The sequence below is a fragment of the Micromys minutus genome (genome assembly GCF_963924665.1).
Source record: "Micromys minutus genome assembly, chromosome: 1".
In the NCBI taxonomy this organism is placed as follows: domain Eukaryota; kingdom Metazoa; phylum Chordata; class Mammalia; order Rodentia; family Muridae; genus Micromys; species Micromys minutus.
In genome coordinates this window covers 230,692,804-230,720,730 of record NC_137969.1, presented here as the reverse complement: position 1 = coordinate 230,720,730, position 27,927 = coordinate 230,692,804, and the positions used below count along the sequence as shown (strand labels likewise).

The window sequence follows — 27,927 nt, the reverse complement described above, 5'->3', positions numbered from 1 at the left end:
GCTCCAGGGCTGATGCACATCCCGCTAGGGCCCATTAACAAGTGCTGTAAAGGGCTGAGTGAGGGCCACACTCACCTGAAGTTCACCATACCCCTCTTCTCATTCAGCTTCTTTATCAGCTCCCTCACCTGGTACCGGTTCATGGGGATATTGCTTTGCTGTGAGGGTGGATGTAATGAGTCTTGGAGCCCTTTGCTCCTTCACACCCAGTGACCCACACCATGCCTCGCTCCTCTTGGGACCTCGGGTGGCAGCTGAGGGCTCGGAGGTGGCTACACCCACCACAGGGAGGTACTGGAGGCTGCCACTGTCTATGACATCACCCTGCCTCCAGAGGACCTCAGCTTCTGGGGACAGACAAGGGCTAAGGAGCGGATGTGATGAGTGGCCTGCTGAGGTGGACTGGAACTGTACTCTAAGCCATGCAGAGACATTTTTGCTCCCCACTTCCTAGTCCTAGCTAGCCCTCTTGCCCCATGGGCCCGGGAACTAAGCATTCATCCCTGCTCAGGCCCCTAGACATTCTCCCAGGCCCATGGCCTTCCCAGGGTGCGGTCACAGTGATCCCCTCATGAATACATTTCAGGGGACCCCAGTACCTTCTTTCTAGTCCCTATATTAGTAAGAGGGAATGTGGAGGGTTAGGTAGGCTGGTAGGGCTGAAGGCAGAATGTGGGAGCTACAGTGGTCTTTTCTCCCCTTTATCTTCCTAGGAGCTAAATGTAATGGGGGAAAGGCCTCTGAGATGTGCGTGTGCACCTGGAGTAAGGGGTAGCATTGAGTCACATGACAGAGATCAGGGAGTTAAGTGTGTATGTGGTGTTGTGTTTCCTTCTGAGTTTAGAAGAACTAGGGCAGCATCTTTAACCAATCCTAGAGGGCACTATGAAATAATGCAAGCATATGTCTGCCTGCCCACCCTCCACCTCACACTACCCAGAGTCTGGGAATCAGCACACCTGAATCATGGCCTTCCGGAAGTCCCCTACAGGCATTGTCATCGATCCTGAAGGATTCAAGCTCTTGAAGAACTCCACTATTGGGATCTTCTTTTGGTCTGTATAATTCTGAGGGAACCGGGAGATACGAGGTTTCATTACCACGACCACACCTCCCCGTTTGTTCCCTAAAGGACAATCCAAACTTCTGAGCCCAGAAATGCTGGGAGGGTGGAAGAAGGCAACTCCGGCTCGAGGCATCTGCTATAGCCACTGCTTTAGAGCAAGTACCAAGTGCAGACAGCGGGGTGATGAGGGTTCCTCTTTCTCCCCAGTTCCCAGCAACCTCAGCCCGACCCAACAGAGGCTTCACTCCTTCCATCCGCTGCCTGACTTCATAGAGGGACACCAACCGAAGTTGCTAGGCTGCCTCACTATCACAGGAGTATGGGCGGTGACCAGATCTAAGTCTGTGATTCAGCTTTGAAACGGCCTCTGTTAACACTCTTGAAGTTGCTGCTCTGTGGATGGTGTGTGTGTGTGTGTGTGTGTGTGTGTGTGTGTGTGTGTGTGTGTGTGTGTGTATGGCTTCTTTCAGCTGAGAGATCATATGACTAAACCACAGTTCTGCAGCATGATGCTTGGACAGGCTCTAGGCACTCCTAGGGTTCTCAGAGTTCCCCACGAATGTCCACAGGGACATTTGCTTGGAAACCTTAACAGTAGTATTTTTATTTACTACTATTTTATGCATGCATTTAGTAGTATTTCAGAGTCACTGCCCATTGTCTGAAAGGTCCTGGTGGATGTTAATCACTTTGATGGCTCATCGGTTCCCGTGACTCCCTATGTCAGATGGAATCAACGCTCCCTCCCCACTCCCCCCCAGCTCGAGGTCTGAAATTTGAGGATTCCACATCTGGCCCAGGCTTTCTGGCCAGCTTTGCCTTCCAGGCTCCTTTATGAGTCTGGAGTCCCAGGGTTCCTCAGCTCGACTCACGTGGTTTACTCCCTCCCCCACCCGTTTCCCTGAAGGCTGCCTACACTGATCTAAGACGGCAGAAACCATCTTGCTAGTACCATCTTCGATGCCCCATGCTCACTCTAACCCTTCCGATTCTTCTGGGGCCTTCCCCAAGTCCCACCTCTGCCAGAAAGTCTTCCCTCTCTTTTTGTTTATCCTGCGATGTCTCTATATTTCAGATTCTGAAGCTTGTGGCCATCTTTGCTTTTGTAATATTTCTCCTGTGACATTATCTTTTGGTCATTACTAAATCTGTCCCATCTTTCCACCCACATGGCTGCCTCTTCCCAACTAGAGTTTAATACGATGTCTTATTTGCTTTCTACCTAAAGATTATTTTTTCTACACTCTCTATTCTCTTTGTGGTGTTGGGGATTGAACCTGGGACTTGATAGACGTGTTAAACAAACGTGTTTCCACGGAGCTATGCACCTAGTTGGCCTTCTTTTTACTATTATTTTTGAGACAGGGTCTCATTAAGTTGCCCATACCGGCCTTGAGCCCGCTCTGTAGTCCAGAGAGGTATCCTGAGTACATCGCGGGACTGAGTCACCCCGTGAGGTCTGTCAGTCTGGCTCTGACTCTTCTGTGGCTGCTCATTCACATTTTTTTAAGGCAAGGGGTGGGACTCTCAGTCTGAACCCAGCTTTTCAGTTCCGCTGGTTCCCACGGAGTCGTCTCCTTCCTAAACAAACCCCACGCCTTTCATCTAGAATTTTGCACATAATACATTTCATGCACGACCTTTTTAGACTTAGTTTTGGAAACTGAGGCACAGAGCAGACCAACCAGAGGCCAGAGGCAGCCTGAGCGGGGGGGGGGGGGAAGGGGGGGTGTAACGCAGGGAACTGTATTTGCACAGCGCTCCTGCATTTGCGCAGCGCCCCCAGGTGGCAGCCAATGGAACTGCAGCCATACCCGAGGGGAACCCCCCCCCCCCCCAGGGCTACTTTTGGCTTCAAAACTCACTAGCTTCCTAAAATTTCATGATCGTACCTATTTACTGTGGATTTTATGGGGGCAAACTAAGAAAGGAGTCAAGCCATGTGTGTTTTGAGAAAGAAAGGACCCTGTTACGCGTGGACTGATCCAGCCTTAGAAAGAAGCTGCAAGCAGTAGGTATTTATTGGATCCAGGCGTTGCTCTGAACGCCTCACACCTATTAAGAAATTTGGTCTTTCACAGACACCCTTATACTGTGTTCCCATTTTACAGGTGAATGTAATTACTGAGGCACTGTAGATTGCGGTCTGTAAGCAGGTGCGGGCAGGTGAAAGACAAGGCTAGAACCTACGATTGGACAGTAGGAAAGGAGGGCGGGCTGAGAGTCTTTGAGAGGCGGGAGGGAGTACCGAGAGGGAGGAGGAAGGAAGATGGAAGAAGAGGAGGACAACCCAGATCCCTGTGGCTTTAAATAGTCACAGGTAGCCATGACTATCTTATAAGAGACTTATTACAGGACAATTTGTCTTATCTAGGTGGACAGTTAATACCAACTGGCTCTGAGTTTATTGTGTGGACGTTTTGTGGATTGAGAATTTACTGATATAAAGCTGGTTGATAAATCACAAGCCTCTAGAGTTTTGATTTTACCGCATTAGGGGGATTTGTGACTATAACCGCAGTGGGCAGAGATGGTTGGGAATGTATTTGTATTTAACACAAGGCACAGAAGGCCTCGGAGACGGCCTTTGTTGGCGCACTAGTCAAAGGCAGATCTCAAGTAGCGGGTTCCATCCTATGTCTCCGTCCCCTGTTTCCACCAGATCTCAGCACTTGCCTATATTGGGTGAGAAGCAGTATTTAGGGACCCCCATATGTTGGGGAAATATTTCAGGTCTCCATGTCAAGGAACCTTATTAGAAAGGATTTCATCCACCCAGGTGGTGGTGGCGAGCACCTTTAATCCCATTACTGGGAGGCACAGGCAGGTGGATCTCTTTGAGTTTAAGGTCAACCTGGTCTACAGAATGAGTTCCAGGACAGCCAAGGCTACACAGAGAAACCCTGTCTCAAAAACAAAACAAAACAACAACAACAAAAAACCCCAACAACAAAAATAAATAAGTAAAGGAAGGGTCACATAGATACTCAGAGAGACCCAGTGCTGGATAGATGATTTAGAAAGGGTCACATAGACACTCAGACCCAGTGCTGGATAGATGATTTAGAAAGGGTCACATAGACACTCAGACCCAGTGCTGGATAGATGATTTAGAAAGGGTCACATAGACACTCAGACCCAGTGCTGGATAGATGATTTAGAAAGGGTCACATAGACACTCAGACCCAGTGCTGGATAGATGATTTGGGCCATGTGGCAGCGTCTTCCAGGCCTCTCTGAAGCTCTAAGGGGGAGCCAGACCTCACCTGGATCAGCTTTATGGGGTTGGTCCCCAAGGGGATGCTTTTCTTGGCGGAAAGACCCTGCAGTCCTTTGTACACCACATCCAGCTGGGGGTGAATGGTGCACACCCCATCCAGGACTTTGACAAACTGCTCTGATACCAGAACATTCTGCAGCAGGGAGAGAAGAGCACGGTGGGGGTGCTGTCACCGAGCCATTTGCCTGATGACCAGAGTACCCGTCCCTCCCTGCCAACCCACGTTCAGGCACTTTGGTCCTTTCTGGTTTGTTCTGCTTCTGAACTGGTGTGGCTGGTGTTTTCTACCTTGTGACTGATTCATAAAAGTCATCGAATATAGCTTTAGACTCATGACGATCCTCCTGTCTACACCTCGAAAGTGAGGAAATTACAGGCATGTGTCATTATGGCCAGTTTTATGGGGTGCTGGGTGCAGAATCCAAGGCTCTGTGCATGATAAGCAGTCTACCAAATTTAGCCACATCCTCAGCACCAATCTGCTGTTATGTATCTTGTGACTTGACTTGTAAGTTTCCCAGGCTTAATATATATTATACATAACATATTAATAATAAACATATGTATACATATATTAAATACAAATATGCACAAAATATTTGAATATGTATATAAAGATAGGACCTGTTTCTGTAGCCTGAGCTGGCCTTGAACTCTCTATGGAACAGGGGCATATGAACTCATGGCGATCATTCTGCTTTATGCCCGAGCACTAGGACAGTAGACATGTGTCATATGCTCAGGTCTCCTAGGAGATTTTGATTAAATATTTTCATTGTGTTCTGGTGGCTTGTCATATGCAGTCAACTCAACTTTCTCTGAGACGGTGACTGTATGTGCCCCCATCTGATGGATGCTGTTACTCAGTTGGTACCCAGGACCCCTGGTGCCGACCATCCTGCTATGGCTCACAGTGAACAAGAAACTACTCTTTTGGAAGAACTCGGAGCATGGTCCGAAGAATGTGTGCTTTGGAAGAGTGATTCAGTGTGCTCTCTGTCTGCTGGGTGACCCTTGGTTTCTTCAGGTGTGGTTCTGAGTACCCTTTGCCTTTTCAAAGGACCGGACTTAAGTTTAAGGGCTGAAGGTTTTGCAGAGACTCTGGTCCCAGGAGCATCTACAAAGCTGGGATTCCAGGGCTCTTTAGAGTTCTAGCTGCATTGTTGACAAGAGCTTGGTGCCCAGGGTGGCAGCGTGAAGCAGGAATAGTGGGACCTTTCAGGAGTGGAGCTTAGAGGAAGGAGATTGGGACATGGGGGTTACCACCCTCACAGGAACAGGCATCATACTCAGGGAACCTGTTTGAGGATTGTCAGGCCAGGTAGTGGTGGAACACACACACCTTTAATCCCAACACTTGGGAGGCAGAGGCAGGCAGATCTCTGAGTTTGAGGCCAATCTGGTCTACAGAGTGAGTTCCAAGACAGCCAAAGCAACACAGAGAAACCCTGTCTCAAAAACAAACAAACAAATAAACAAGCACCATCCCTCCAAACTAACTAAATATAAAATAAAAAAGGAGGAGTCGTCAGCACACAACACTGAGTCTTTGGCTTCCTGTCTTTCCATGCGGCATCCGTTTCTTCCTGTATGCAAGACCATTATGATGTCATCTGCCATAGGGTTAGGTGATCAAGAGGGCCCTCACCAGAGCTGGTGCCATGCTACTGGGCCATTCAGCCTCCAGCAATGTGAACTAAATAGGACTGCTGTCTTTATAACATACTGGTTCCAATTGTTTCATCTCAGCATAAGGAAAGACAGTACCTGGCTAACTATCTACTGGTGTGGCAGGCTTGTTTAATGGTAGTTAGGCCATGGCTCATAGACCCCTGTGCCATCTAAGGTGCCATCTAAGCCCTAAGAATGCATTTATACGGTTCTCTCAAGTGTACCAAGCCTGGGTCCATGCTTTCCACCCGCCACGGTCAGCTGGGCAAATGACTATGAAATCTGATTGTGGCCGAGATGCTGGGGCAGTGTGGGTGGAAACAGGGGGGCTTTGTGTCCTATAGTGTGAGTATGGGGAGATGGGGCCTCTGAGGAGAAAGACTGGGGAGTGGGAGGAGCAGGGAGGGTTGGGTGAGGGAGCAATGGGAAGAGCATCAGAGCCTTCCGGAGGAGAGGCATTTAGCTTTGGATATTCAACGCATGACTCAGATCACTGCAAGCAAGCATCAGGGCAATCTCACAAAACAGCGCTGAGAAGCTTTAGGGAAAGAAAGGGATTCTCACAGCACTGCCTTCACAGAACTAGAGGAGGAGGCAGGGGCCTGGCTTACACCTAGATGTTTCTAGTTTGCTAATGGGTCCTGGGCAAATGGCCTAATGGCCATGCTTCTGATTTCCTTGTAGGTAAAGTGGGCAACTTGGTAAAGTATGCACTATGGAGTGAGTTTGTGCTCCTGTCCTCATGATGGTAAGTTTTAAATGCCAACCTGCCACAACCTGAGACTCACTGGGGAAGAGGGTCTGAAGGAGGGACGGGCTAGGTCAGACTGGCTTATAAGCATGGCTGTACATGATTGCCTGTCCTTAATTGACATGGGAAGACCCAGAACATTCCCTGCTTTGGGGCTCTGGGCTATGTAAGAGGAGAGAGGGTTAGCCAAACACCAAACTTTCCTGTGGTCATTTCTCTCTGCTCTTGACTGTGATGTGATGTGACCAACTGCTTCAAGCTCCTTCCACTGTGACAGTGCTACCCTGAGCTGTAACCTGGAACAAGCCTTTCTTTCATTGCTTTTTGTCAGAATAGTGTATCATAGCAACAGCAACAAATAGAACACACCCAAGAGTGCTTCAAGTCCTTTTCTTTTTGTTTTGTTTTTGAGACTGGGTCTCACTTGTAGACAGAGCTGGCCTTGAACTCCCAGAGATCTACCTGCCTCTGCCTCCAAAGTGCTAGAATTAAAGGTGTACAACACTATGCTAAGTGAGTTCGAAGTCTTAGCCCTGTAGATATGACCTCATCTGGAAATTGTCTCTTTGCTATAGATAATCAAGTCATTAGGGCAAAATAATGTCACCTGGACAAAATGACATCATTGAATAAAATGACATCACTGGGGTGAATGTTGTCATTAGGCTGGACCCTGACCTAATACAACAAGATAGACATACACTCAAGGAAAATGCTCAGAGAAGAAAAAGGCCGGATTTGGGGTGAGAAGTCTGCAAGCCAAGGGGTGTCAATGATGGCCAGAAACTGCAGAAGCTAGGAGAGAATTCAAGGGCAAATGCCTCAAGTCCAGAGAAGGAACCCACCAGCCCACACCTAGATTTCTGGTCTCCAGAGCTGAAGGCAACACATTGCTGCTATGTAAGTCATGTGATTTGTGTTACTTTGGTATAGTCATCATGGAAATAATCACAGTACCCTACCAGCTTCCTAGAGTAGCATTCAAGGAGCTGGGATAGTAAAGTCACTTTGAAACAAAAAGCACCAAAAGTACAGGATGTTGTTACTACCAGCTGCCATCCTTGTGATCTGGCAAGTCCCTGGCAGAAGCTCAGGAAAGGATCACTTATAGGTGCAGCTTTGAGCACAACAGGTCACAAGTTGTGAAACAAAGAACATTTGTGAGGTGGGTCCTAAAATTCCTGGGATTCTGGCTGGGTATGTGGTGCACACCTTTAGTCCCAGCATTCTGGAGGCAGAGGCAGGCAGTTTCAGGCCAGCCAGAGCTGGAAAAATAATCCTGGGATCCTGGAACATCCCGAGACTCAGTCCATTTATTATGGATTTGGGCAGTGAATGGACTCTGTTCTGCAGTCACCCCACCTCTCTCTTTGGTTTTTCCTCACTGACACTCTTGAGAGCTCATATGCTGGATTCCCAGGGTGGAGTAAATTATCTCACATTGTGGTGAAACTGACTAAAGAGCTGCTTCTATCACCCAGCCCCTTGCCTCTTGTGTGAGGGCCTGGGAAGGACACAGCTGGTGGCACTGGTGGCGCTGGTGGCAGAATAGCAACTAGCCTGAGCCAGGTGCAAGTGACTGGCATTTGATCACTTACAGAAATGTCAAGGTCTTCCATCCTGGATTTGGGGTTCCTCTTGATCGCCAGGATAAGAGAATATGCTCCTTCCAAGCTCATGGGGTTCAGGAAAAGCTGTGGGAGAAGAGCACATCAGGAGGAGGATACTGAGGTAGGGGCAGGAGAGGCTTTGTTAGCTCGCAACTTCACGTTCTCCATCTATTCCTGTCCATCTGTCTGTCCATAGGTCCTTCTGTCTTTCCAATCAATACTCAGCACTCATTTATCTATTTACCTGTAATCTATAAATCCATCCTTCTCCATCTATCACCCACCCACTCATCTACTCATCAATCTACCTCACCTTCCATCCATCAGCCCCTGCATCCACTAATTAATCTCTCCATCTGTCTGTCCACTCATTCACCCACCACACACCAGTCTCTCTCTCATCATTCATCCACCCATGAAGTGGAGACTTCTGGTTTCTTTGGAAAGTCAGCTGTATCAAACGATGTTTTGCTCGTGACAGCTGGAAGGGTATTTTACTAATGCGTTCATGTGAAAAAATATTTTGCTGAAGCAGACACAGGTGAAAGGATGTTTTGCTATAGCAAAGGTGAAAGGATGAGTAAGGTTTAGAAAGAATATAAATATGACCCCACAGACAGTGGGAGTTCCAGCATTGGTTTGCCTTGCTCGGCCTCACTAGTCTCTGCTGATGACATGCATGTATTGGTTTGCCTTATATTGTGTTCTGAGCTTCGCTTGTGGTGACTTCATAGAGAGAAATTTACCAAAGAACTTGTGAGATTCCTGTGGCTTCTTACTGCTTCCTCAGACTCAGGCTAATTGGCAAGCCTCTCAGTTTCTTCTGGATTGAACTACCCTTGCTGATTCATGTGTGGTGTCTGCTGAGTGAACTGAACTGTAGCTGCTGATTCATGTTTGGTGTTTGCTAGTTGACTGGACTGAGAACAATGAAGGTTGGAATCACCCTAAAGAACTATTTCTAAACTGGTCCACTTCTCCCATATCCTAATACCCTTTCTTTCCCACTGCCTCTGGTGGGTGGTGGCCTAGTGGGGAGGATGAACCCTTATTAGGTTGTAGAAAATATATGCCTTCATAACCATCCATCTATCCATGCATCCATCTGTGCATCCATCTATCCATTTACCCATCCATCCATGCATCTATCATTCATCTACCCACTTACCCATCTATCTTCCTCATGCATCCATCCACCCATGCATCCATCCGTGCATCCATCCATCCATGTCCATCCATGCACCTATCCATCTATCCACCTACCTACGCATCTATCTACCCATGCATCTATCCATATTACTTACTATTCACCCATCCATCAACCTACTAATCAATCCATCTCACCCACCACTCACACCCACACTCCAGCAACTATTGAGGCCTGCTGTGTATTGGCCAGTGAACTAAGTCCAGGGAGACATGACAAGGGTCTGCCCTCAGATAATGTCACTCTAGTTAGAGGACACAGATAAACAAGCAAAGGACATCGAATATAGGATGATATATCAGTGACAGACAGATATACTGTAAGAATCAAGAAAGAAAGATCTATCACAAGTAGGGGACCCTTAGAGGAAGCCTTGCTGGGATGCAGGGGAGTATTAATCATAGCTGAAGGGGGGGCAGGAGCAGAGCCAGGAAAAGATTCAGCAAAGGAGATAAAAAGCAGAAAAGGATGAAAGTGGGAACAGCACGGGGGTTGGACAATAGCATACATTCTGTAAGCAGAATCAGAGAGGAGGCCGCAGAGCCACAAAAGGTGGTACCATGGCAGACCTGTGGGCTTAGGTTGTTATTGCGAGGGTGAGTGAGCCATTGCAGCATGTATGGAAGTTAGAAAGAGGAAGCATTGGCCTTGGGTCTGACTCACTGTTCCAAGGGCCCAACCTTATAATTCATCCCAGGCATTCAAGGAGGTACCCAGTGCCAGCAGCAGTGTACGAGTGGTGGCTGTTGCTACTGAAAGCCACTTCAGGTGGTATTAGGAGGGAAGCCACAGGTCTCAGTGAGCATTTACTGTGGGCCAGTTTCCCAGGCTCTGCTGCTCTCTGATGAGAAAAATCCTGTGCTTGCGCAGCTTGGCATGTGGCCTTTGTGAGACTCATTTCCCAGGGAAATTTCTCAATTTCCCAAGACCAAGGATTGAGGGGAATGGGTGTGGAGAACGGTAGATATTCCCTGTGGGAATTTTCTAAGTCTTTTCTTTCATTTAAAACATTAAAATTTTTTTCGTATGTTTATGTATATGTATATGTGTATGTATGTGCGTTTGTATGCATGTATGTATTTGTGTGTGTATGTGTATGTATGTGTCTCTGCGCATGGGTGTATATGTGTATTTGTGTATGTGTATTTGTGTTTGTGTATATATGTGTGTTTGCATATATATGTATGTATGTGTGTATTTGTGTTCGTGTGTGTGATTGTGTGTATGTATATGTCTGTGTGGGTGTAGGTATGTTTGTGTGGGTACATGTATACACGTATCCCATGCTGTGCATGTAGAGGTCAGAGGACATCTTGGGGGAGTCAGTTTTTTTCCTTTCAACTTGTGGTTCTAGGGATTGAACTCAGGTCGTTAGGCCTGGAAGGAAGTGGCATTACCCACTGAGCCATCTTACCAGCCTGACTTCTTAGCCAAAAGAACCTTTAAAAAGGTTCAGGTTTGTACAACCATCCTAGGTTCCACTGCACCTGGATGCTGAGTTACAGCGTGGACCACCTCTCTGAGCTGAGCAGTCCCGTTCCACCCCAGCTGGGACCTCTGGTTTCCATGGATCCTAGACAGCCGGCTTGGCTCTATTAGCTATGTCCATACTCCCTCTGCCAGAATCCAGCAACCTCTTGTCCCCTTACCAGCACCTCAGCAGCAGGGCTCATCTTCAGTTTTCTCATGTCTGTTCCTCTATAAGTAAGGATCCTAATGTCTTACTCATGCCTCATGCCATTGTCCCTTTGCGGGGTAGTGTTAGAATGGCCTTAGAAAGCCAGATACAAGTGGCCACTCTCTTCATAGTAATGTGGTCTGAATGAGTTACTTAGCCTCTGCCCTCCCATTTGGAAAGTGAAGCTGGCAGAGGTAACTGGCCACACTGGGTACTGATGGACGAATTACCACATCATCTGATGTAGGGTGTGCCTTGAAAGAGCCCAGAGAGAGGATCCAGGAACAGAAGTCTTCTTGCATCTGTTTTCTATCCAAAAAGCCTGTGTTGTAAATAGTTTCCACAAAGTAACCTAATTTATAATGAAATATCCATCCATCCATCCATCCATCCACTTCCTATAAATTCACTGTGTGTCCAGCACCATGCTGGGCATGAGGGTATGATCATGGCCAATGATCACTGAACATCCATGTCCTTGGGAAGACTTCACATTCAGATGGGAGTATAGTTGGGAATCACAGTGGGTTCTGCAGGGAGAGGAGAGTAGTTTTGGTAGCAGTGCCCTCATTCAGGAGGTTGTAGGTTGTCACAGACCTTTTGTGTGCTATGCTCTTCAGCAGAGCAGGCACAAAAGCCAGTGCTAAGAAGAAGAGGAGTTGGAGGCCAGGGAGAGCAATGGAGAACAGGGGTGAGCTGAGGCTTGCAGTGCAAGAAACCACTGGGATCTAGGATTAGTATCCCCAAAGCATACTATGGCCTTAGCATGAAGACAATCCCGAGGGAGGCCTAGATGGCATGAGGGAAGACATGTTTAGAGGGAGACCTAGATGGCATGAGGGAAGACATGTTTAGAAGCACTTGTGTTGCCAGAAAGCTGGGGCAGCCCCGGGTCTCTAGCACAAGCACCAACGTGTGCACACAGAAGTACTGGAGGGCTGGTGATTCTCCCCAGCAGTATCATGTCCAGGTTTATCACCCCGTTTCCCCACCACACAGCTGGGCAGATGGGTCACATACATACAAATATATGAACACACACATTCATGAGCACACACTCACAGACGTGAAAGCAGATACACGTGACGTACAGACACAAATATGCTTGGGGCCGGTGCCAGCACGGTGAGCCTACCTTCAGAACTTGGAGACACTCGTTGTTTTCTAGGCCCTTGCTGATTCTGGAGGCCCCCTCATTGGTGATGCCATTCCCGCTGACATCTACATAGACCAGGCAGCTGTTGAGTCTGAGGGCGTCCCCCAGGGCCAGAGCACCTTCATTCCCAAAGCCATTCATGGACACGTCCAGTTTCTTCAGGGTCACGTTGGACTCCGGGGGGGGGGGGGAGAACACTAGCGTCAAGATGGAGTGAGGCTTACCCAGGAAAACGCTGGGACTACCAGCTCAGCCCCAACCCTTACCCCGGTCCTAACTGATCTAAACCCCACCCTTATCTCCATCCCTACCATAACTCTTATCGTCACCCTCCATAACTCTTACCCTAATCCAGCCCAGCCCAAGCCTAACCCTGACTTTCACCTTCAGCCTCCTCCTCCCTTAACCCAGAGCTCAGGAATTTTCTGCAGAGACATCTCTGGAGTTATTATTGTCCTCAAGGCAGGTCTCATCTCCCAGCCCTTTAGCTAAACCATCATCTGAAAGAGCCCCTAATGGCGGTACTCAGGTCTCAGTAGGGACGATCCTAAAATAACAGCGCACAACCAGGAATCACAGAAGGAAGCCCAACAACTCAAAAGACCCTTGCCGAGTGCTCTGTAGACCCAAATCCATGGGGACCACAAGAAAGCGCTTCGCTTGCCTCTCAGGGGGACTTACCCGGAGACCATTGCAAAGGGCCACAGCTCCACGAATGCTGAAGTGATTCCAGCTCAGGTTCAGTGACTGGAGCCCTACGTTGAGGGCTGGGAGGGACAGTGAGTCAGCCTGGCATCCCCCACTACCCCAAGACCCAGCCTCAGACCCCCACCCCAGCATTGGAGGTGGGTATGCAAGCTAGAACCCCCCTCAGCTGATAGCTTAAGAAAAAATTATTTTAAAGACAGAGTCTCACTATGTAGCCCTGGCTGGCCGGCAACTCACAGAGGTTCATCTGTGCCCTCCAAGTGCCGGTATTAACCACATGCCATCATGCACGGCCAGGTTACTTAGGTACACAATGACCTCTAATTCTGGGAAAGATGACACAGTGCAGAGGGTAGGTGACATGGTCTACCTAGTAAATATTAAGTGAGCACTGATGTTCTCCCACAAAGAGGTGTGTACTCTGAGACGCTACCTAAAAGAACCACATAGGACGTTTCTCACAGATGTTTACCCTGATGTCACAAATACAGTGAGGTATCTTAAGTGTCGTTTAGGACCCTAAGGGCACTGACTCGATGGGTAGAGTGCTTGCCTAGCATGCATGAGGCCTTGGGTTTGATCCTCAGTACCACGTAAAGTGGGCATGGTGGTGAATGGCTGTAAGAGAATCAGAAATGCAAGTTCATCCTCAGATATATAGCAACTTCTAGGCCAGCTTGGGTTATATAAGATTTTCAGATGTTTCAGAGGAGAGGAGAGACTTGTGGATCCAGTTACCTAAAGATGGATAGGAATTGGAGGTTTGTTCAGCAAAAACACTATTTTTATATGTTTTAAGATTTATTTATTTAATGTATATGAGTACACTGTCTTCAGACACACCTGAAGAGGGTGTTGGATCCCATTACAGATGGTTGTGAGCCATCATGTGGTTGCTGGGAATTGAACTCAGGACTGTTGGAAGTACAGTCAGTGCTCTTAACCACTGAGCCATCTCTCCAGCCCCTGAAGTCAAACTTCTTGAGTTCTTTGTATATATTGGATATTAGCCCTCTATCGGATGTAGGATTGGTAAAGATCTTTTCCAAATTTGTTGGTTGCTGTTTTGTCCTACTGACAGTGTCCTTTGCCTTACAGAAACTTTTAATTTATTTTTTATGAATATAATTTACAATTTTTATTGACATATTCATTTTAGTTTTTTTTTTCTTTTGAATGTTTTGCCTGCATGCATGTATGTGTACCACATGTGCGCTTGGTGGCTGTGGAGGTCAGAGAGGGCATCCAATGCCCCAGAAGCAGAGTTACAGGTGGCTTTGAGCCACCTTGTGGGGGCTGGGAATTCAACTTGGATCCTCTGCAAGAGCAGCAAGTGCTCTTAACTGCCGAGTCATCTCTCCAGCCCAAAGATTTATTTTTTCCTTATTTATGTGTGTGTGTGTGTGTGTGTGCCTTGTGTGTGGCTGACCAGGGAGGCCAGAAGAGGGTGTTGATCTTCGAGAGTTGGAGTCATAGGGGGGTTGCCTGACTTGGGTGCTGGGAACAGAACTATGGTTCTTGACAAGAGCGCAGGCGAACATCTGCTGAGTCATCTCTCCGGCCCTCATGTAAGCTGCTCTCTATATGATCTGCTAATCCCTGGCGAGCTTTGCTTCTCACATCCAGATAGCTGCTTTGCTTTATTACTTTGAGCAACAAAACAAACCCCACAAAGGAAATATTCAAGTCTGAGTTAAAAATGAAGGGAAAGAGCTATGGAAGTCACAGGGGATCCAACAACCTCACACAGACACACACACTGGCAAAACACCTGTACATATTAAAAATTAGTAAATAATTAAAAGAGAAATCCAGCTCTAAGTGGTCTCCTTCCCAGTCCTTCATCACAGTCCCTTCCTGTCCCCTTGACTAGTCCTCTTCCCTCCATGGGGACATACCTAGCATCTGTCCCAGGTGTTCCCCTCCGGTATCAGAGAATTCATTGTGGCTGAGGTTCAGTGACCTAATTCGGTAATTGGACTAGAGGGACAAATCGTAGAAAGAAAAGGTTAATTTCATCTACTTTATTTAACTTGAGACAGGATATCACTATGTAGTACAGGCTGGCTTTGGATTAACTCTCCACCCTTCTGTCCCAGCCTCCTTAGTTCTGGGATTACAAACATGGGCCATCATGTCCAAGCAAGTGGTTGACCTCAAGTCCTTCCATTAACCTTGGTGCAGAATGATAGAAGGCTCCTAGGGACCTGAAGCTGAGTGGGCTCGGGTTCTAAGCAAACGAGTTCCCATATGGCTTTTTAAAATTTAGCTGTTAATGGTTTCTGGGAGAATTGTTGCTACCTAGCAAGCTCAATGACTTGCTGAAGTCTTTGCAGAGACCAAACATACATTAGTTTCCAAAACTATACATTAGTTTCCCAGAGCATCCCCAGGTCACCCAGACTTCTGAAGGGACATTCCCACATGCTCCTTACCGACATGGCTTGGCATAAAAGGGCAGCGCATTCTTCTTTGAAGCAGTTTCCTGTAGTGAGGGTGCTTTATTAGCAGTGTATTTATGACCATGCTCCCTTGTCCTCCCATGTCTGCCAGAGCCTTTCCCTTTGATGGAAAACACACACACACACACACACACACACACACACACACACGCACTGAAGTACTTAAAACAACTAGGTAGACACAAGGACTAAGGGGAGTCTGTTGTCCATCTCCTTCCTCCTATCTGATATCAAATATGAATATCTGTAGTGTATTAAAAGTGCCTAGTGTTTAGCCCAGAGAGATGGCTCAATGGTGAAGAGCACTGGCTGTTCTTCCATAAGAGCCAGGTTCATTTCTGAGCATGGCAGCTCACAGCTATCTGTGACTCTTGTTCTAGGGGATCCAATGTCTTCTTCTGACTTCCACAGGCACTAGTCACATAAGTAGTGTACAGACATATATGTGGGCACAATACCCACACACAAAAGTTAAAAAAAAAACAACCCCCCAAAAACTGAATGCCTAACAATTATATAGGAGCCCCATCTACTGACATTTCTTAGAAGAAGAAATACAGAAAGTAACAGACATCTAAAAAGATGTTTCATCTTAATGTCAATGTGAACTACCAGAGATGAGTGCATCTCAATATCCCAGCTGCTGTTGTAGACACGTTAGATTGTAATTCACTTAGTCCTCAGAACCACTGTCTACACTGACGTACATAGTTGTTCATGGTTTATGCATGAGAAGAATGAGGCCAACTGAACAAAGGGGTAGATAGGTACCAGACTCAGAACCATGCACTGTGACTTTAATGCCTACTCATTTGACTATGTGGTTCACAAAACTCTTGGTTAATCCTCTTCCAGTAGAGTAGGGTGATAGATAGTTCATGGTCGAACTGTAACCTGCTGTAGGCTTCTTAAGGAGAAATGCAGAAACTGAGTTTCACAAACATGGGTACATCACTCATTACACCATAGGGTATCCATCTAGATGTACCAAGGTATGCCCAAAAGATGTGCATGCAAGAATGTCCTTTGAGACATTAATGGGGAGCTTGAAAACCAGACAGGACTTATCACAGTCCCTCCAGTATCAGGGTGCTAATAAGATATGATGTCTCTCTACAACATGAAGTGCCATTCAGAGAATGAGAGTGGTCTGTGTGTTCTGTCACAGGGAAGATGCATTTAGATGGAAACAAGGGAAAGGATTAACAGACACATGATAGGATTTGTATTAAAAATAAGCATCCTAATTTTTCTGGATACTTTTAAGATGTGGATGTTTTAAGCTACTTCTTTGTACCTCAAAAGATTTTTTTTTTTCACTGACAAATTTAGGTGTGAATTTCCTTTTTGAATTTTATTTTGGTATTTTGTGCGTATGATTATGCATGTGCATATGTTTGTGTTTATATGTGTATTTGTGTGTATGTGTATGCACATGGATGTGTATGAATGTGTGTAAGTATGTGTGTATGTTTGTGAACATACTTGGGCAGTGTCTGAAGGTCTTTATCTGTCTTTTGAGATATGATGTCTCACAACACTTCAGAGCCAGCCATTTTGGCCAGGCTGGCTGGGAAGATCCCTGGATTCCCTCATCTCTTTCGCTCCTTCTGAAGTTCCAGATGCATGCGACCTGTATCTAGCTTTCACCTGGGAGCTGGGGGCTGACCCCAGGTCCTCATGCTTTGTGAGCAGGTACTTGGGGATTTTTCTTCTATATTTTTTCACAGCAACAGAAATGTAAAAGATACCTAGTCTGTGTCTGAGAGCTCTACTTTCTGAAACAAACTTGTTTGATTTTGAGACAGGATTTGCTCTGTGTATCCCCAGCTGTCCTGTACCTCACTCTGTAGACCAGGCTGGCCTCAAACTCACAGATCCACCTGCCTCTGTCTCCTGAGTGCTGGGACTAAAGGCATGCACTGCCACCACTTGGTGCAAGGGTCTACTTTAAAAGTTTTTCCTTGTCAACTTTGGAATTTTGCAGGATGTCTGGACTGGGACTTATCTATGAGAATCCCAAATCATCTGGGTAAAGACTTGTCCTCCAAAGAGGTCCTATTGTTCAGCACAAGGCCACTCCTTATAATCTTTTCTTGGCACAGAAGTTCAAAAGCCCTTCAGATAGCATAGATCTGCAAACCTAAGTGAGGGTGTGTCTCGTACTGGAATATCCAAGTGACCCCGTTAGCCCAATAACGGATAGGTTATCACTGTTTCCAAAGTATACGTGTAGCAATCAAGCAGTTGATGAATGTTATGGCAACTGGAGAACCAGGATGGGGAGTAATGATGGCAGAACAGTGCTGTCATGATAGGGATCAGAGAAGTCTCTTTAAAGGATGACATGAGCCAGGTGGTGGTGGCATATGCCTTTATTCCCAGCACTCAGGAGGCAGATGCAGAGGTTCTCTAGTTCTAGGACAACCAGGGCTCTGTAGAGAGACCCTGTCTCAAAAATCTACAAAACAAAAGATGTCTCGAGAGTGAAACATGAATGGTGTAAGAAAGGAAGGCACATACTATAGGCTGACCCTGGCAGGCGGAGATGCCCAAGACCAATTAGAGTGCTACAAAGAGATGCTTTCAAAGAGAGCAGGGAGCTGGTGTGGCCCTACCAAGGGAAGGCTGCCTGTTCCAGCAAGGAAAAGATACAGTACCCTGTTCTGAGACCAAAAGAAGTTGGCCTAGTACATCTGGACCCTAGGAAACCTCTGTTCTCTCCTTTCACTCTCAGTGTTCTCTCTTCCCCGTCCATGGGCTCACCTGAGAGTTTCAGTTTCCAGAGTGAAGAGTTATTCTCCTGGAGGAAGTCCGAGATGATCCTGGCTCCTTCCAAACCAAGGCCATTGTCAGAAATGTCCTGAGAGGTAAGAACACACACACGTGCAGGAAAGACTCACACAAAGACTCTCAGAACCAGTTGGGGCTGGTCAGGGGGTGATGGAGAGAGTAGGATTGGTGTGAAAGGCTTAGGCAATGCAAAGGACAGAGAGAAGGAAACAAAGCATGTTCCCAATATGGACTCTCTAACGTGTCTCACAATATCTCATTTTTCCCCCTCTAATACTGTTGTTACTGACACCCTTCTCCCTCAGTTTAGCCTTGGTACTTCAGATAAGCGTGTTGGTTGTTTAGAAACTTAAGGCAGATTCATTTGGAGAATCTGAAAACGAGCCATCTCATCAGGTCCCTGTTTTCCAGAGAAGAAAGCTCACTTCTGTTAGCACAGGTAAATTATTCCTTGTGGAGACTTATACAGCCGGAAATAGCTCTCCAGCTTTTCCCACAGCCACCCGGTACAGTGCCTTAGCCAGCCTCTGAAGCATGGCACTCCTCTGAGAAGTTGTATCTAGAGAGGAGGGCCCCCACAGACTGGTTAGAGATTGCTCAAAGCTGACCTGGGCATGGGGGTGGGGTGGGTTTCTGGCTTGGCTTGAGTGGTTCCGCGTGGAGCAGGGTACCCTACCAGCTCCTGTAGGTAGTAGTTCTCATGCAGCATCTCCATCAGACTCATGATGCCCTCCTTCTGGATGCAGTTGTCTTCTAGCTCCAGTTTGATGACCGTGGTATTGGACTTTGGTCATCACAATGGGAGAGGAAGAAAGATAAGGAAGTGCTTAGTGGCTACGTTGGTTCTCTGCCCCCTCTGGTTGAGTTTGACTTCTCTATAGAACATCCCAGCCATGCAAGAGGGTGCTGCATTAGAGGCCTGGTTTCCAGTGTGGCAATATTTAAGAGTTAGTGAGACCATGGTGTCTATAAAAGAGGACTCTATAGATAATGTGCTTGCCAGGCAAGCAGAGGACCTGAGTTCAGATCCTCCCAGTCAACCTCATGTACTGGTGCATGCCTGTAATCATAGTATGAGGAAGGAGGAGACTGTGGATCCCCGAGGCTTACTGGCCAGCCAAGTCTAGCTGAATCTGTTCATGTTCAGTAAGAGCTATATAGGAAGACATCTGACATTAATCTCTGTAAACACATACACACAGACAGACACAGACACACAGACAGACATAGACACACAGACAGACACAGACACACAGACACATTCACACACACAGACACACAGACAGATACAGATAGACATAGACACGGACAGACACAGACACACAGACACACAGAGACATAGACACAGACAGACACACACATAGACACAGACACACAGACACACACACACACACACACACACACACGCGTGCACACACACACACACACACACACATACACACACAGAGAACTTTAAGAAGTGGGACCCAGGAGACAGAGAAATGACTTTGTGTTAGGAGTGTACACTGCTTTTGCAGAGGACCTCAGCTGGATTCTCAGGACCACAGTGGATGGCTCACAGATGCCTGTGGCTGCAGCTCCACGGGATGTGACTCCTCTGCTCTCTGCAGGCATGGACACGCACATGCTCCTTGCCTCTCCATGTGCACATAATTAAAAACAAAAATAATCTGCAGTAAGGAATGGGGCCCAGGGGAAGGTGGTCTTCCTGTACGTGCCTCATCTGGCCTTCCTGTCTCTTTTCCTTTCTTCCTCTCAAGTTAATTTCCTACATTAGGAATACTATGAGGTCATTGTCTGAGAGCTGGCACCAGCCCTTGAACCTAGTTAGCTAAAGAAACCTCTTTTCTTCCCCCTCCCTCCCTCCCTCCCTCCCTTCCTCCCTTCCTCCCTTCCTTCCTTCCTTTCTTTCTCCTTTCTTTCTGTTTGTTTGAGACAGGGTTTCTTCATATATCCGCTGCCCTGGAATTTGTTCTGTAGACCCTGCTGGCCTTAAACTTATAGAGATCACCTGCCTCTGCCCCCTTTTTTAAAAAACATGAAATCACCAAGCCTCAGGTATTATAGTAATGGGTAAGGACTAGTGGAAAGGGCACGAACATGTCAATTAGGCTTCTGAGGAGTTCAGAGGGTGAGGAGGGCAGCAGTGTAGAGGGTATGCTGTCCCTTTAAACTCTGCTAGAGTGGTTTTCTTTCACAGTAGCTTTCAGCAGTGGTGCCATTCCCACAAGAAACAAGGATGGTGCATTGCAAAACTTTGAAAACTGCCAGTTGTTTTGCAGTGTGATAGACATCAAAGCCCAGAGTTACTTTCTTTCCCTACCACCCGCTTAGACTCTATCACTGATCCAGCTAACCCCACCCTCTTGACACCGATCTCACTGGTCAGACTCTCTGTCCCCACTGCCCTACAATTTGTTCCTGATGAACTTGTGATTTATTTCTCCTCCCAGATAATTTGTAAACAGAATGTTGTAAGAATTTCTTCTTTTCAGTCTCTTTTGATTTTTTTTGTTCTTTCTATGGCCAGTGGAGATATTACTGATTTTTATTTTAAGGCAGGGTCTCATATAGACCCAGGCTTGCCTGGAACTCACTGTTAAGCCAAATTGACCTTTAAGTCCTGATCTCTACACTTCTGCCTGCTAAGTGCTTGGATTACTGACATGTGCCACTATACCAGCACTATGCTGCCATACAGTGTTATTAATAATTTAAAAAAGTGTGTGTATGCGTATTTTTGGTGGCAGTAGGGGGAAAAGGCAGGGTTTTGGGGACAGGGTTTCTCTGTGTAGCACTGGCTGTCCTGGAACTCCCTCTGTAGAACATGCTGGCCTGAAACTCACAGAGATCCACCTGCCTCTGTCTCCTGAGCACTGGGACTAAAGGCATGTGCTACCACTGCCCAGTGTGTGTACATATATATGTGCATGCATGTGCGTGTATGAACACACACGTTGTGCACATTCCTGTGTCCACAGCACGAGGAAGCCAGAGGTTGACATCAAGATGTCTTACTCTATCGCTCAACACACCTCTTCCCAATTTGAGACAGGGGCTCATTGTATATCCCTGGTTGGCTTGGCACTTATGATGGAGACCAGTCTGGTCTTCAAATCACAGAGCTCTGTCAGCCTCTGCCTTCCAAATGTTGAGATTAAAGGCGATCCCTACCATGCAAAGCTGCCACTATACTCTTGACAGTCTCTCACAGAATCCCGAGCTCATGACTGGCTAGACTTGCAGAGCATACAGCGAGATTCAGAAATCTGCAGGTCCCTGTACCACCCAGGCCAGTGTTACGGATAGATGCCACCAAGCCTGGCTTTTAATGAGCATTGGGGAGTCTAACCTGCACTGCTCATGTTTGTGTGACATACACTCTACCAACTGAGCCATCTCTCTTACTGGTTTTAAAGTATCCCCTCCTAAGGACATCTGCCTATTTACTTTGCTGGGCTTCTCTGAAGTCAGACTTTCTCTTCACCCTCTTAAGGGAACAAACACGGAGGCAGTGACGTGCAGCTGTCAAAGTCTCCGTGGCGTAGGCAGTTTTACACAATCGACTATAGAAAATCTGTGATAAGGTCAAGGTCAGGTCCTTGTCTGATCATGGCAAGGCAAGAGATAATGTTATCCAGGAGGAAACAAATGTGACTTATTCTGTACTAGGACGTCTAAAAATGTTAGTGTGAAAGGCACACATTAAATGGAGTGGCTCAGTAGTGGCTCAATGCATGGCCAAAGTCAGCTTTGGAATGGAGACCCAGGCCTACATTTTGTAATTGCAGTAACTCTTGGGTCTGGTTCTAGCCCATACATTTTTTCTAGGACCCACAGTCCGATGACTTGCTTTGCAACTAGGAAAGTCTTCAAACCATAGCATCTTCCATGAGCTAACAGGGAAAATGACTAAAATGTCCAATGACTGAGAAAGGTCCAGGGTAGGTTGTTCTTTAGACACCAAAGAGGGTTCCCTCTGAATCTCAAACCAGCCACCCTGTTAATCATCCTCTGTCAGGCTCAATGTGTTTTCCTGGCCAGCATGCTCACCACCAGAGTTATAGCAATAGCTTTGGTCCCCATGGGGCCCAGACCATGGTGGTTGAGGTTCAAGTAGGACTCCTCCATGTTCCGGATGAAGTAGGAGATAGGCACTACACCCACTAGTTTGCAGGCCTCCAGGTACAGCTCCTTCTGTCCGATGCTGAAGAATCTCTCTGTGTCTGCATAGAAAAGCAGAATGAAATCAGGTTTCCACTCTAGTGCCAGGGGATGTGCTCTTCTGCCTGGGATCTGGGCTTGTGGGTATGTGCTCTAGAACCCAACTTTTCCAGCTGTGGATGATGATGTGTATACAGGAGTGTGACGAAACACTGGGGTCACCAGAAACTGACCTCAGTAAATGTTTCCGAAGGTGTGATGGTCACAGATAATCACACATGTGATGAATCCAGTGTGTTTCTGTGTGCTTGAGGCAACACTGAAGGCCAAAGGAGGGGGCCCAGAACTGTTAACTTTTGTTGGCTGAAGGAATTTATCATTTTAGTTTCACTAGCATGTTTTTTTTTAATTTATTTTTATTTTTTGTTTTTCAAGGTAGAGTTTCTCTGTGTAGCCCTGACTGTCCTGAAACTCTCTCTGTAGACCAGGCTGACTTTGAACTCAGAGATCCACCTGCCTCTGCCTCCCAAGTTCTGGGATTAAAGGTATGTGCCACCACCACCTGGATTAGCATTGTTCGTTTGTTTTACTATTACTATTTAATTTATGTGTATAGGTATTTTTTTTCTGCATGTATGTCTGTGTACTGCATGCGTACTGGTGTCCAGAAGCTGTTGGATTCCCTTTCATTAGAGTTATAGATAACTGTAAGCCACCATGTTGGTGCTAGGAACTGAGCCCGGATCCCCTGGAAGAGCAATCAGACTCCTAAGCCACTGAGCCATCTCTTTAGCTCCAGCTAGGACTGACAGAACATAAGCCATGGTGCAACTCAGCCTTAGGGTGGGCTCATGGCTGTGTGAGGCCTTGGCTTGATTCCCCAGCACCACAAAAAGCATGCGCTGTGAATAGAGCGTTGTCAAAGATTCAGGGCAAGCACCTGCTTAAATGGATAGCTAGTTGGTTGTTTAAAGAGACACTTGTACCCCCTCCCCTTTAGCCATCAGATTATTTAAACATTGAACCCCGTGGGATTCGTTTTCTCCAGGAGTCTCATGCAAGGATCAGGAAAAGGTTGAAGCTGGAGCCAGCTGGAATAGAAGTTGGAAGGAGAGGTCACAGAGTTCTGACCAGTAGTCAGACCACCTTGTAGGAAAGAGGAGCAGAGACATTGATGAGTAGCTGGACCACACCTGGCCTTGGATCACCCAGCTGTGCATACCCCCTGTTCTCTATTTAAACCCAAACCTTAAGCCAGGATCTTGAAAATAGATTTGGCAAGGGTAGGCCATCAGATTTCTATATTTACTCTTCTCAATAATGTGGCCACATTGAACACATTTCCCTTTTTCTGCTCTTTTCTATTAGTGTGTCTTTAATTAACCTACTGAAGATGGGTGGCTAAGCGCCCCCCCCCCCACTTGTTAAGGTCATCAGGGTCAGGGCTGCCAATGACCAGGGTTCTGACCCTAAAAACTCTGGTAGCGGTCTCAAGACAACAAATTAACCCAAGGTATAAAACAGGAGATTGTTTGAGAATAAGCAAGCTTGCACCATAATGGACTTTCCTATCCTGGTGGACTTCCCACTTTTGATTCTACTTCCCCAGTGAGAAATGGAGACACAGATTCTACATAGCTGATCCCTACTAACAGAAGGAGAACCCTGTCTCTCTATTGCAAGCCCTTGGGCTCCTTGATCCTTAGACTTCAATCCAGCCTGGCCCATGGTCAGTGGGCACCAAGCCTTCCTGGATGGTAGGGAATAAGATAGACCCAGGCACCTCAGGCAAAACATCCACTGTCATGTTTTTCAATTTAGTAAAATGAGATCTTAAAACGAAAATTAACAACAGCCTTAAAGTTCAGAAGAAGCAAGAAAGGATTTCTGGGGAGCAGTTAGGGTTTCTGTTGCTGTGAAGAGACACCATGACCACAGAAATCATTATAAAGGAAAACCTTTAATTGGGGCTGGCTTACAGTTCAGAGGTTCAGTCCATTATCTTCATGTTAGAAAGCATGGCAGCACACAGGCAGACATGGTGCCAGAGAAGGAGCCGAGAGTTCTACATCCAGATCATCAGGCAGCAGGAAGAGAATGAGACACAACTGGGCCTGGTTTGAGCATCTGAGATCTCAAAGCCCACACCCAGTGACACACTTACTCCAACTAGGTCACACCTCCTAACAGTGTGATGACTTATGGACCTATGGGGGTCATTTTTATTCAAACTACCACAAGTGGGGAGGAGATCTGAGTAGAAGAGGAAATTTACATGTTGACTTGTGGGAAGGTCTTATTAACTGATATTGTGGGTAAGATTCACATTGTTCCATCTCCCCGTTCCTTTGGCCTAGGAATCACTGCCTGCCATTTGTGTTTAAGAGCACACAAGAGGAGGGGGTTAATAATGCATAGAAGTAATCTCAGCACTTGGAGATGGGGGAATCAAGAATTCAAGGTCATCCTTGGTGATGTAATGAGTCAAGTCTACTCTGGACTACACGAAACCCTCTCTCAATAAAACAGAACCAACAAAAGAAGGGTGGTGTGGGCTAGCTTAAGCTTGCAAAGCTGGAGGCTATTCTCATCCAATGGAACCAGCATCATTCTCCCTCCCTTCACAGATGCTCACTAATGATCTTTTTGGCATCCCCCACCTTAGGGATATTAAGAAGAAGGGGATGCTGAAGGTGTTGTTTGCAAGAACAGTGTCTGCTTGAACTCCATCAGCTCAGGGTAACCAGGAATGCTTGATTTGTTGAGACAAAACTTGGAACTCTGAAGTAGGAGAAATAAGAACTCTCAGGTGACCAGACATTCACTGAATTGGGGTCTACGGAGACACTCTAGGGCACAGCATGGAACACTGAATGCCAAAGACAGATCAAACATGGCATTAGCTTATGTAGTCCTGGCCAACTCCTTGATGGCCTTGGGTGACTCTCACAATCTCCAAGCCTCTGTTCCCTCACTAGAAAAGATGTAATGAAGTCTGCCTTCTGGGACTACGGAAATCATGCAAGTTGTGTGGGGCCGGGCGAGGTGGTGTTGAAGAGGTAGCTCAGAGGTTAAAAGCACATACTGCTCTTCCTGAGGACCCGAATTTAACTGCCAGAACCTATGTGAAGAGGCTCGAAATTGCCTGTAACTCCAGTTCCAGGTGGGGATCTGATGCTTCTGGCTTCTTAAAGTACCTGAACTCTTGCATACACACACACACACACACACACACACACACACACATACACTTTAAAAGAAAATCACGTGAGAGAGAGATTTGAGGATCATAAACCTTTGCATGTTGATTTAGATCTTAACAACAACCTGATATGGGTCCTGCCCAGAAGATGCCATGTCTGCTGTCTCCAGTCAGTCAGGAGGACAGGTGGTCTAGAACTGAGCACAGCCTTCTAGCTACAATCTTCCAGCAGGACAGACAGGAATATTCTGGTGGAACCCAATCTCTCCAGTTTCTGAGGAAGCTGGTTTGCCACCCACCTCTCCTCAGATGTCACCCCACCTTCAATTTCCAGATCGGTCTCTGAATCCTCCCGGGTAGGTTTCTCTTTCTCAACACTTAGAGGGGCTTCAGCTTCACAGTAGAGGGTGTCATCGCTGCTCTGAGGTGCCAATGAGGCTTCAGTCTCATCTGGAACAAAAAGAATATCCCATTCTGGGAATTAAACCTGCAGTCTATTAAGTGACACCTACCACTGACTCCATTAGTCTCTGCCTCTCTCTTCAGCCTCCCATGTCTTGCCTGCTGTCTTTGTCCCATAGCTTCACATAGAAGTCCCCTTCTCTAAGACCTTCTTATGACTGAATTGCTGGAGTCCTTGTGTCCTCTTGTCAACTGGCTGCTCCATCCAAGTCCCCTTTTCTGATCTGTCCAATTTTGGTGGGATCCTTGCCAGCATTTCTCCCTCATCATTCACATGGAAGGATTTTGGCATCTGCTGTTGAGCCTGCTACTCTTTCTGGTGAAAGGGTGTATCCTAAAGCCTGGACTTATTCATAGTCACACACTGTGCCATTGGGAGGTAGGTGAAGGGCAGAACAGGTCGAAACTGGGACCAGATGCAAAGGAAAAAAACAGATGGATATGTGTCCTGGAGAGCAAGGGAGATGATCACATCTCTAGGAAGTTGGCCTGGCTTCTCTTCAAGTCCAGGACTGTTCCTGGGACAAGAGGGAGAGGTTTGAAGATGTCTCCTGAGCTAAAGTTCATTGCTATGGTTAAGCATGCTTGTCTTCACTGAATGAGGCTCTGCTGAGAGCAACAGTGTCCTTCACACTGGTCCCTACACTTGTGAGATGTGGTTTGTTCATAGGGCCACTGAGTGATGGGCCCCTGAAAGCCACACATAACAAAGATGATTCCTCCAGCACCAACAGGCCTTAAGTGCTTTGAGAAGTCATATTTGTGCTTCTGGAAGGCCTAGCAGATAGGCCCATTTCTTTCCTTCCTTTCTCTTCCTTTTTCTCCTTGCCTATTTGTTTTATTTTTATTCTTTGAGGATTTCATACATGTATGCCGGTCTGTTTGTTGAGTGGGCTATTATCACATACCCCCGCCTTCGCAATTCAGATTCTAGATGGTGGACTCCTTAATGACATCAAATAGGTGTTTGTCTTAGTTTTTCCTCCGAGTCAGGTCCCAATATTCATTTCCAAGCCTCTGTGACAAGCTTCCATGTAACATTTGAATTTCCATGGAAATTTGAGAAGAAGCAGCTTAGGAGTCAGGAAGGACGCAGCTACTGAGCAGCCCAGTCTGTGGCTCTGTGCTCTGAGAAAAGGGGTGAATTCCCAACTCTCAGTTTCTTTATATGTCAAACAATGAGAGAGAGAGAGAGAGAGAGAGAGAGAGAGAGAACAAAGTGCGTGTGTTTGTAGTGCCCATGGAAGCCAGAAGACTGATCAAGTCCCATGGAGTTGGCATTACAGGTTATTGAGTCAATATGGACTGAATTAAATTCCTCTGGAGAAGTGGAAAAATTTCCAGCCCCTCAAACAGTTGTAGAATTCCACTCAGCTGGGGGACGCTAGCAAATTAGAAACCGTCGGCCAATCTGTGTCATGTAAACAATTCTAACGTGGCTGGTTTCTAACAGTGTGATGTCAACCAGTCCACAAAATGAAAATTAAGACTGGTGAGAGCTCATCAAAGCCAAGTCCAGCATCACATCTCACTATTTGCCTGATTTCTAAACCCTGTCCCTAATGTCACACACCATCCCCATTGTAGAGACTTGGGCAGAAAGAGAAGGGCGCTTGGAGTCTACAAATCACTGGACACAACTCAGGGAAGGGTGACAGTTGGGAGCCTTTTCACCTTTGGTCTCGTACTCAAGAGGCTCATTATCATCGTCGTCCAT

The 27,927-nt window shown here is 46.7% G+C and overlaps 1 protein-coding gene across 1 annotated transcript; it reads right to left on the bottom strand.

Annotated features, from left to right (window-relative positions):
• Window positions 1–71: 71 nt before the first annotated feature.
• LRRC74A (leucine rich repeat containing 74A) lies at window positions 72–27,927 on the bottom strand (the record flags this gene model as incomplete). The annotated part of the gene is made up of 13 exons (XM_080923817.1): window positions 72–158; window positions 960–1,067; window positions 4,333–4,479; window positions 8,367–8,462; window positions 12,399–12,593; window positions 13,101–13,186; window positions 15,026–15,107; window positions 15,563–15,612; window positions 18,356–18,452; window positions 19,059–19,166; window positions 22,436–22,608; window positions 26,070–26,198; window positions 27,885–27,927. 13 exons carry the CDS (start codon window positions 27,925–27,927, stop codon window positions 72–74), a joined length of 1,401 nt encoding a protein of 466 aa, XP_080779943.1.